This window comes from Monodelphis domestica, chromosome 1 (assembly GCF_027887165.1).
Source record: "Monodelphis domestica isolate mMonDom1 chromosome 1, mMonDom1.pri, whole genome shotgun sequence".
NCBI lineage: Eukaryota > Metazoa > Chordata > Mammalia > Didelphimorphia > Didelphidae > Monodelphis > Monodelphis domestica.
In genome coordinates this window covers 392,311,566-392,322,668 of record NC_077227.1, presented here as the reverse complement: position 1 = coordinate 392,322,668, position 11,103 = coordinate 392,311,566, and the positions used below count along the sequence as shown (strand labels likewise).

The window sequence follows — 11,103 nt, the reverse complement described above, 5'->3', positions numbered from 1 at the left end:
ACAAGCACTAGTTTCATGCCTCTATTTCTTTGTAATAATACCAGTGACAACTGAGTCTCTGTAGGCTGTCAGAAAGGGATGCCGCTCTCTTTTTGAAGCAAGAAATAACCTCTTCATAATAACAATAACTGCTTTTTGTATGACACTCAAAGGTTTGTGAAACATTTTACATAAATTATTTCATTTGATTCTCATGACTTTATTAGAATTACTCTCTATTTTATAAGTGAGGAAACTGAGGCTTAGAAAATTAAAATAACTTGCCAAGGGTTATCCTGTTAGTGCCTCAGATGGAACTTGAACCAAGTCCTTCAAGATCGACCCTCTATTCACTAACCCCATTCTTCCTCATTGCCTTTTTGTATTTCACTAAGAGGGTCAGGCTTGGAGCTGAGAAGATCTGGATTCAATTCCTGCACCAGAAATATACTAGTTCTGGGGCAGCTAGGTAGCTCAGTGGATAGAGTGCCAGGCCTTGAGTTGGGGGGACCTGGGTTCAAATCTGACCTCTTCCTAACTGTGTCACTATCAAGAAGAAAGCTTGGTAGACATAAACTATGATTAGAATGGAAAAATTAAAGTGGTCAGCTCCAGGGTCCTCCTAACTTCTTTTAATTTTTGTTATTTTTAAAAATCTCTTACTTTCTGTCTAGAATCAATACTATGTATCGGTTCCAAGGCAGAAGAGTGGTAAGGGCTAGGCAATGGGGGTTAAGTGACTTGCCCAGGGTCACACAGCTGGGAAGTGTCTGAGGCCATATTTGAACCCAGGCCTGGCTCTCAATCCACTGAGCCACCCAGCTGTACCCCCTAACTTCTGAGAAAGTGCAGTAGAAAATTTGAAATCAGCAACAAATATCCAGATTTTTTACTAATGGTGTTTAATACCATCTTTTTGTTGTAGACCCCAGAGTATTCTTTAAGAGTTCTGAAGTAGAGACAGGAAATAGCCAAGGACTCAAACAGAGAGACATCCATCCCCTGGGCTTGTCGGCCTGCCCGTTTGCAGGCGGGCTCATAACCCTCTCACATCTCCCCTCGTGCCCCTGTGGAAGCACTGGACATGACCAGGCACCAGTAGGTTTTCAGTAGGTTTTTATTGAAATGTATTACATTAGCAAACCCAAACCCACAGGTATACACCTGTCAGCATATACCGCAGAGTGTCACTACTATATTATACTGACATCAAAACATGTGCACCGAGAAGTTTTGCTGCTGTCAAGCTGTGTTTTCCAAGGGCTTCGACAACTCCCTTGCAGGTGGCGTCCCCATAGAAGGCAAAGGCCTTTCTCATTTCACCTAGAATTCTATCCAGTTACCAACCTTGCATTTGTAATCTAGGACACCCATTGTTCCTGTCTCCATCTAGTCTAGAGTAAATACAGCTTCGAATGCATAGAATCTTGACTCTTAGCTCCTAGGACAAAGCCAATGTACTGCTTTCCATACTGAGGATTATTGGAAAGATCCCTCTTGTCCCCCTAAGAGTCTCCTGTGCTATTGTAGAAAAATATTTTTGTCTCTCACCCTCTAAGACTTTGTGCATAGTTATCGGTGACCTCGAGCGCAGGTCTTTCCTGACCCAGAGCTCCTAGAGGTGAAGCCTCACGGCCAAGGGGCTCATCGTGGCGCCACCTCGGGACACCTTAGATGTGAGCTTGTGGTTACAGTTGTCAAGCTTGTCAGTGGGAACTTTTTGTTTTTTTGGCCTTTGGGCAGTAGCACTTTTTACCTCTTTATATGAATACTATTTTTACTTTGTGGAATAATTTTCTTTTTTCCTGTTCTGTCCCTCCCTTTAGCAGCGACAAAGAAAGAGTGATGTTCTGAGGCTTAGTCGAATGAAATTCTGCGCAGGGTAGCCCCCTTCCCTGGAAATCATGTCCCTTCTGCCAAAGAACATCTTAGAAGCTAGAGTGTTGAGTTTATTGCCCAGACTTGTCAGTAGGCGGCCAGGCGGAGGTCTGGTCTTACCTACTCCTTCTAGCCCAAGATCTAGCCCTTCAGCCTCATCCTCCCCAACCCAAAGGCAGAGCTGGGGCACTGGATCATGATGGTGCAGAAATCTTGGGTGGGTAGTCGTTTGGCTGTGTCTAGGCTGTGAAAAGCAGGCTTGCTTGGTGAAAAGAAAGGATTCTGCCCTTTCAGAGTCGATAAGGTGTCACTGGATTGTTTGAGGCCTCCTGGGCCAAGTCGTTCAGCTATTGGTAATGGCCTGATGGGGCACGTGCCCACTTCCTATAGGCCTAAGTGAAAGCCAGAGGAAGGAGGTGGCCAGTGCAGAAAGCAGGGAAAGCAGAAAGAGCTCTCGCATCCTGTTAATTATGTAAAAATAGCTCTTGAGAATTCGCTGAAACTGTCTCTGGCTCCCAAGCAGCTGATTTAGAAAGAATGCTGGGGTTTAGAAAAGATGATCATAAAAGTCTTTAGTAGCTGGTGAATGGCCTTGCTGAGCTTGAGATAAAGCCAATTAAGTCCCACCAAGGTCATTGATCCTTCCCTTCCTGACACTCTTGCCTAGCAAGCAAAGTGGGGCATTGATCAAGAATGTGTCGGGTTGTATTGTGCCAGCAGCACTGCTGATCGGAGAGCGCAGCAAGTCAAGTCCAGAAGGAAATTGTGGCCTGGAGAAATCTGGTTGAGTGAAAGCTTTAGTAGAAAAATGCCTTGGTTCCTTTTTTTTTTTTACTTTACAAAGGTCCTGGCCCTGCCTCTTTCAAGCTTTTCCTACTACTATCCCTGGGTCCAGAATGAAAAGGGGACACTGATGATGAAAGCTAAGTCCTCACAAAAGACTGCTCACAGCTCACTTGTACAAGATCAGAGAAAAATTGCCCCTCTTGGTACCAAAGGAAGAGACCTTTGGCTTTTCTCAAAGAGATTCTTGATTTCCTGCTTCTGATTCATCTCTGTGCTGGGTTAAGAGTGGAGAGAAAAATGAGGGCCTGAGCCAAAGAGGATGTAGTCATAAATTAGGTTGGCGACAATATGAGATTATCAAGCTTAATATGCTCTGGGGCTCCCCGGATGAAAAGAAACACCTTCACTCAGTCCCAGACCACAGAGTGAGGGTTGGGGTCCTCTAAAGGAGATAGGCAAGAGGGAGCAACCAGGGTCGGTGCAGAAAGTGAGACAAAGCCTGGGACCTTCGTGGATTAGGAGACAGCATATGCAGCCGAGCTCAGAGAGTGGTGGAAGGTCCATGGAGACTCAAAGTCCTTGTTTTAGTTGTGGTGCACGGTCAGCAAAGAACTTGCTGGCAGAGACAGTTGGCTCTTTCAATCAGAGGACCAGAGGCCAATGAGGGTGCCTGAAACTCCCAGGAGGCGCCTGAAGGAAAATGGCGCTCCTTTCTGAACCTCTTGGGAAACATGGGGGTTTGCAGAGGGTGCTGTGCCTAGGATTTTTGGCCACCTAAGAAGACCATGATTCCCCCCAAAATGTTTAGGCCAGATTACAGATTGATGGCTTTCTTGAATTGACCTTTCTATTTCCCCCTTTCCAGAGCATGTCATCAAATCCTTCCTTAATGCAAGAATGGCTGATCTCACACAGGGCATATAGGCAAGGTCAAAGGAAGTTAAGTAATGTGCCACATGGCAAGTTAATGGCAAAGACATGGGCATAGAATCCAAGATTACTAAGAAGTTATTTATCCATGCACAAGGACCAAGAATTTGGTGGTCTTCACCTTCCCCTCTCCTTTCTGCTGCTTCACAAATCAAGAAGATTATTTCATCCCCCAAATGCAGATATACATTTTCCCTTTCCCTGCACCACCCCCTCCCTAGCACCCTGGCTCTTTTGAGTATTTATTCTTTTGTCACATTGCCCACATTCCTCAATATGGCTCTTTCAGTTCTCTTGAGAGGCAGTATAGTGTAGCAGAGAGCACCTTGGACTTGGAGTCGGGGGATATTGGTTCAAATCCCAGGTCTGACACTCACTGCCATCTGATCTTGGGCAAATCTCTTTATTTTTCTCCTTGGCTTCCTGGGGATAACAACATTTGCAACGCTTCCTTTAGAGGAGAAAAGTGCTTTGACAATTTAAAAGCATTATTGTCATGTGAGTTAATAGTTACTTGTTATCCAGGAAATTGGTCCTAACCTCAATCGCATTAATTCAATGTTCAACAAGCATTTATTAAGCGTTATCTATTTGCTGTACACTATGGAATCAATGAACATCACAGGAATGTTTCTGGTCTAGGAAGCATTTTCTATCCTCTCTTGCACAGACTTCCAGATGGCCGTGTACCTCGGCCTGTTCAAGAGCTAGCGGATTTTAAGACACTGAGTAAACAGGTCAGTAGAAATGAAGGGGAAAACAATTTCACTCTCAAGGTGGCTGAGTTCATGTAGTCAGAAGGCCTTTGTTTTTGTTTTTAATTAAAGCAGAACTTCTTGGAGGAAGATCTGGCGTTTACTAGCTGTGAGAACACGGGCAAGTCACAATCTTTTAGACTCAGTTTCCTTATCTGTAAAATGAGGATAAATATAGTTGTAGTAACTACCTCATGGACTGTAAGTTTCAAATGACATATATACACACATATATGTGCCTTTCATAATTCTTAAAACACCACACATTGGTTACTTTTGTTAGAATTTGTGTTTAGCATATGTTTCCTCTAAAGACAAAGTGGGTTTTGAGTTCATATACAAATCTTAATAATATCTGGCTCTGGGTGGGCTTCACATATCTAGGAAGTGTCTGAGGTCATATCTGAACCCAGGACCTTCAAATACTGTCATTGGATTTCAAGAGAAACTTGCTATGATTTTCTTTTTCTTTTTTAAATAGACCCTTCTCTCTGTCTTAGAATGGACACTTAAATATTAGTTCCAAGGCACGTTAATGCTAAGAAGGCCAAGGGAAAGGGAAGTCTGTCCACAATAACCACTCTGTTGGCATCCTAAAGCCCAGCTCTGATTTCATCCCTCCCTGCCTCCTCTCAGACTCCAGGACAAACGTCTAAGCTCCTTGCCTGGCACCAAAGGTTTCCTGAGCTCTGCCCCTAACACGTCTCCCACCCATCCCGACAGAGGCTGGGCTCTAGCCAAGCCGGGTGCTCCCTGAACATGTCTTGGGCTTTGGCTCACATGTCCTTTCTCTTGCCTGGAATGCCTGGCAATTGCGTGGCTCTCCCATCCAGTCTTTAAAGCCCTGAACTCCTCCTCAGCACTTTGTAGCACCCTTAAAGCATTTATCAAAATCTGACTTTCACTAGTAGGTATTTGAATACTTATCTTAACTTCTCTACTAGCTCTCTGAGTGAAAGGCCTGTTTCATTTCTCTTGGGTCAGTGATTCAGTGGATAGACTTCCCAACTCCTGGCCTGGCTCTCTATCCATTGAGCCATCTAGCTGCCCCACATGCTACCATTTTGACGAGCTTAGATTTCTTTCCCTAACAGAGGTTGCTTTTGGAGAATTTCTGTGGACAGCAAGCTCATTTACTGGTCTAGGTCTGTATTATTTTCTTTTCTAAAATAGGCAATAGGAAGATTCTTGTTATCATTTTCATAAGGGAGGAACAGGAAGCCCAGAGAGGTCAAGTGATTTGCCTAATGTCATGCAGAGAGTAAGCAGGAGAGCTTGGATTTTGTGCTTCTTATTCCAAGTTCAGGACTTTCTCCCCAATACCATGCTGCTCTTTGGGGATAAAATATCTAGATGCAAATAGCTCATGGGGTCCACAGTTAGTCTGTGATACTAGAAAGAATGCTATTATTAGGGTCAGGAGCCTGGGGTTAAGTCTAAACTCAAACATTCCCTAGTCTGACCCAAGGCAAATCACTTTATTTCTGAGACCGTTTCCTCATCTATACAATGGGGACAATCATACTTGAAACTACTTATTTTATGGGATTGTTGTAAGGAAAATGGTTTATAAACTTTAAAGTACTACAGGATGGGAATTATTTCTGTTAGGGCCACTGTTTGATATTTATGAGCTTATAATGGAAGGGCTTCTCTTTGTGTCATTTTGGAGGAGGCCGGATCCCTATCTTTACCTGTTTTGAATTCTGGCCTAGGGAGAAAAGAAGCTAGTCAGTGATTAGATAGGAATGCAGTGGTACTCACAGGATCAAGTAAAACAGGAAGTTTCCTAATTGGTCCAGGATGGGTCTGGAATTGTAACCAATCGGACCAATGAATGTGATTAGAGAATCCCAAATCAAATGCTGTCACTGTAGCCAACTGTAAATGATTCAGCCTTGGAATCATCAGAAGGCTGAGGGAGAACAGCCAGACTCATGACCCTGTTATAGAATATGTTCCCTCACCATTGAACCTCCCTGTTCTCTACATTAGAAAGAGCTGCTAGAGATGTCTAGCAATAAGATTTATGTACAATCATCAGTAAATAAATACTTATTACAGTCATTGAAATATCCTGAATTGTAAGAGGACCAGACAAATTGCACAGAATCAAATTTTTATAGAACGGATGAGAAATATCTAACTGAAAATAGCCAACTTTTCCCTTCAAAAGAGTGATGTTGCTTATACTTGTCAATGCATCTGGCTGATAATCCCACCAATATATTCAGATGATTGCATTTTGTGGTAACAGAATTCAAAAAGAATAAAAGCAACAGTAGCTTATTTCTCCCTTATTAAATTTCTGAGGGAACTAATATCCTAGTCAGGGAGGAAAAGGCTAAGTCCACTACTACCACTAAGGGCTTTCTAAGTCCAGGTAGAGACAGGCCACCCTGGGGTTTGTAAAAAAGAATATGCTTGCTGATGAGAAACATGCTCCCTCTCTCAATAGAATGTCTGATCCCTTTATCCAATTTGCTGGTTCAACCATAGGATTCCTCTGTAACTGTTCAAGGTACCCAGGGGCTGTACCAAGTGGTACGGAAACAGAGAAAGGGCATCAGAAAGGGCTCTGAGGTAGCTTCTTCCTCAGGAAGCTACTAAGGCCCAGCAAGTCATTTACTGACTCCCCTGATAAGCACCTATTACATGGCTTAATCCCAATATTTTATGCCACCGGGGTCAGAGCACTGGAGCCACTGAATGCCAAAGGAGGAAGCAGCTTTTTTGCAGTTAGCCCTGGCTCCAGGGATACTGCAGTTTGGAATACTTCAATACTTAAGGAAGTGGCAATTCCAGAGTAGGTAGCTCATCCCTTTCTGCCTAAGCAGTTTGAAACCTCTATATGTTGAATAGAGAGGGTTTTCATGGATGGCTGAGACTAAAAAAAAATGCCCGGTGGCCAACTATCTGATGATGAGGCACCCTTGGATAGGCTGATCCTGACTGTCACTGGGAAAATGGGGTCTGGAAGAAGAATGGTAAAAATGTGACAGAAATGAGAAATTTCTGGAGTTAGTCTGTTTCTTTAGTAAGTTCCCCTTTCCCACCCCCATTTGGATCCCTTTTCTTTCCCAAAGCACAGCTAATTTTCTTGAAGAAAATTTTAAATAAGATGGACATATCTTCTGAAACTAGCCACTCTGCTGGTGATACAAAAGCCAATTGGGTAACACTGCAGAACCAGAGAAAAGTCTTAGGTGGGAAGATCCAAAAAGGGATTTGGAGAAGAAACCATGCCTAGTGTGTCTCTGCCCAGAGAAATCTGTTCCAAAGGGAATGGAGATGAGGCATCCAAACTTAGGCAGGTGAATGGCCATTGAATTTTCCCGAGCAGGGATTCCTTTAGTCCAAGGAATTGCTTGAAGTCAGGAATGCCATCTTTTAGTTATGTGTCTTCATGACTGACTTTTTCAGGTCCATCTTTCTAGTGAAGAAGTTGGTATTCCTTTATGTGTCTGCATAGGAAGATGGCCATTTCCACAAAACTGGGGCTCAGTTTGAAATTAGAGGTTAGTCTAAACACTCTCCTGGAAGAGCTCCCTAGGTACTGCATAGCCAACAATTGCTGAGAAATTGAATGAATAGTTGTCTTCCTGGTCCGGGAATGACCCAGGAGAAGTGAAACTGAATGGCTCCTCTCCCTTGTCCCCTCCCAATAACTGAGCTATGACTGTTGCTGACTTTGCCCTGAAACTGCCCACCCAATGAGGTCAAACTTCCCTTGCCAAAACCTTGTTTTGTTTAAAACTCAGTTTATCAAAAATATTTCTACACTATAAGGACCATAATAAAAAGAAAGGAAAAAACCAGACAAAAAACAACGAGAACACGCCTCGCTTGGTAAAGATAAAAAACGAAGCTGTCAATTCCTTAAAAGTCTGCCCCACTCCAGCCTCGAACTATTTCAGAAGAGAGTTGGAATTAGGTCAGGGTAGGCTTTTCTCTAAAGAGTATCACTGCGTCAGCTCACTGAGGGTTTTGGTTGAAGTCCCGTTTGTGTTTGTCACAGCTTTGACACATTAGATAGAGTAGGACACATGCTAAAAAGGACTGGTTGCATATGGAAAGACAGTAAGTGCCCCTCTTCCATTTATGTTCTACAGATTCCATAAAAGTAATCAGGCAGAGGAGTCCTTTCTTTGGGTTCTCTGTTAGAATTAAGTCAAGATGTACAGAGATTCAAATTTTCATTCACATGATACAAAAGCATTTGTAACTTCCCATACAGTAACTTTGATTAAAATGGAGAAGCAGATTAAACTATTATAGCAAAAGGTGCATAGATATGTTGGGTTGATTTGCTCATCAAAGGATGCTGGCAGTTATGTGTCTAATGCACACATACATATCTTTCTTGCCTATAACCCTATTGTTTTTGCTTAAAAAAAAACAAAACATTTCTTTTTTCTCCTGCTGGACAAAAATACAAGATGCCTCCTTTCTGTATATCTACATATAAACTTCCCTGTTCATTCTCCTTTGCTGTCTTCATTGCTGTTATAAGGACCAGCAGGTGGGAGCTGCTTGTTATCCAAACCAAACCAGGGAATGGGATTTATTTGGTGTCATACCAGATAATGGGATGGTTTAACTCTCCAGTGAGGAAAAAAATCAGATAACCATTGGTCATCTTGCATGAGATTCTGAGTGCTTGGGAAGCAACCAAAAAGGACAGGGATTTTTTGCCCCATCTCTGTTAGCATGTGGGCTGGCAGGCATGGCTGGAGTGACATTCCAGTGACTGTAAAAGTGACTTCATGCTCAAAAGTGGAAGTTAGAAGTGAACATGTGGATGATTCTGCCTATTCCTCACTGTCAGCATCCACTGCCACCACCCATCACGGCTCTAAGGATAGGTCACTTTACCAAGAGCACAGTTGGTCAGTCACGTGGCAAGGACAAAAGTACACATCCTTTCCCCGTCTCTTCAGAAAGACGCCTTGTCACAGAAAGAGAGAGGAGAGAATGGAGAGAGATCTGGGCAGTGGCTCAGGATCCTCTTTACTGGAAAAAAACATCACCTGGTAGACTTGGGCACACAATGGAACTCTTGATCACAAGGACTATTAGAAAGGCAAACTCCACTCACACAGAGCAGTACATGCTTATATATAAAAAGACATCTTCAGTACACAATGGACCCTGGGGGGCCAGGGCTAAGCCTCTTGCATCCACACGTGGCTCACCACTCTTGTGAGACTGGACAACCTTGGAAGGGCAATGTGTGATGGTGCATTGTTGCAGGGCAGTCCCATCTTGGGGGAACTTTGGATCTTAGCCTGGAAACCCGACCCTCACATGGGAAACGCAGCAACTCTTCCTCCAGGACAAGACACCAACAGAAGAATACAAAAGAAGAATGATCAGAAACCAACAAAAGAGTGACCCCAAGCATGGAGGTTTCCTCAGGTTTTGTTGTCATCGTACATGTCCAAGGAAGGCTCAATCATGGAGAATTCGCTCTCGTAAACCAGGCTTCGAGGGGACAAAGAGTTGCGATGAAAGAAGTGCCCACCTAAAGAAAAAAAACACAGCAAAAAAGACTTGATGAGGAATTAGGCATAAATGTCATAGGGACACAAGGGAGAAGAGAAACGTGTTCTCATTGAGGCAGCATGTTAGTGGAAATATCCATTTCAGTCATTTCCCTTTCCCATGGGGAGAGCACAGAACCTATCCACGTCAACAGAAGCACATCCGACACATTTATGACCCAGTAGCTCAGAGCCTGCCTGCTAAGTCACAGAAGGGCTGTGATCTGTCAGAGAGGGCAGTGATCACGTCGACAGAACCACAGATCCTTAAGGTACAAAGGGCGATGGTTCAGCTTTACAAAAAGATTTGGCTGTGCAGCTCTTTAAACAAGTTTCTCGAGTGCCTTTCACACAACTCAGTTCACGAATAAGGTTCATCCACACACCTTTTCTGTAACATCTCAATCATGTCAAGAATGGCACATATATTATATTTTTATTGCACCAAGCAGCAGTACGCTTCAAAGGAGACACTTGGGCCAACACTGCATCTGGTGTCTATTATCCTCATAGACTGGTGGGACAGGAATACCAATATTGGTTTTTTAATTATTATTTTAAAGCCTAAGTTTCCCTATATTGCCCAGGATGGAAGTATAGGAGCTACTTATGGGCCCCACCCCACCACTGAGTGGCTTGGGAGCTTTGACCTGTTCTTTTTTTTTTGACCTGGCCTGGTTTGTCTCTCTTTGGGCAACGTGGTGGTCCCCTGCTACTGGGGGTTTACTCTATTAATGTTGAATTTAGCATAGACAGACATCTGATCAGCATTATGCACTGAACTAAGAAATCTCCCACTCAAGAGATGTCAGCATCAGCCCCTCCTGGCAGCTGGCACTACAGGAGTGGGCCGTGCCCTGTGGCTTGCCATCGATCCTAGCACCAACTATGGTTTGTGTTTTCTTTCTCCTTCAAGTTACAAACTGGAACTGAGAAGGAAGCTCTCTAATTTAGTCTAAGACCAAGGTGCCTCTCTTTTAAAATCTATCAGAATAATTACTCTGCATGAACCATTTTTCTTTTGGCTTAGGCTGGGAGGCTGCATACTATAACCTTAAATATAGCCTCAAAACATTCACCTTTTTATTAAAGTACGGAGTTTCCATTGACAATATTAAAGGAAAACCAACATTTCCACGCATAGGGAATATTTAGTATTCAGTGTGATAAAGAATTAAATGCATTACAACGATTCCTTCAATCTTTTTTTTTTAACCCCTTACCTTCCATCT

The 11,103-nt window shown here is 43.2% G+C and overlaps 1 protein-coding gene across 2 annotated transcripts in view; it reads right to left on the bottom strand.

Annotated features, from left to right (window-relative positions):
- Positions 1-1,078: 1,078 nt before the first annotated feature.
- Positions 1,079-11,103, bottom strand: part of RNF130 (ring finger protein 130) — a 125,274-nt gene continuing 115,249 nt past the window's right edge. For both annotated transcript variants that reach the window (XM_016425076.2, XM_007474178.3), the window contains one exon: positions 1,079-9,852. In XM_016425076.2, the coding sequence (XP_016280562.1) occupies positions 9,784-9,852 (69 nt within the window). In that variant the 3' untranslated portion in view covers positions 1,079-9,783. The remainder of the gene's footprint in view (positions 9,853-11,103) is intronic.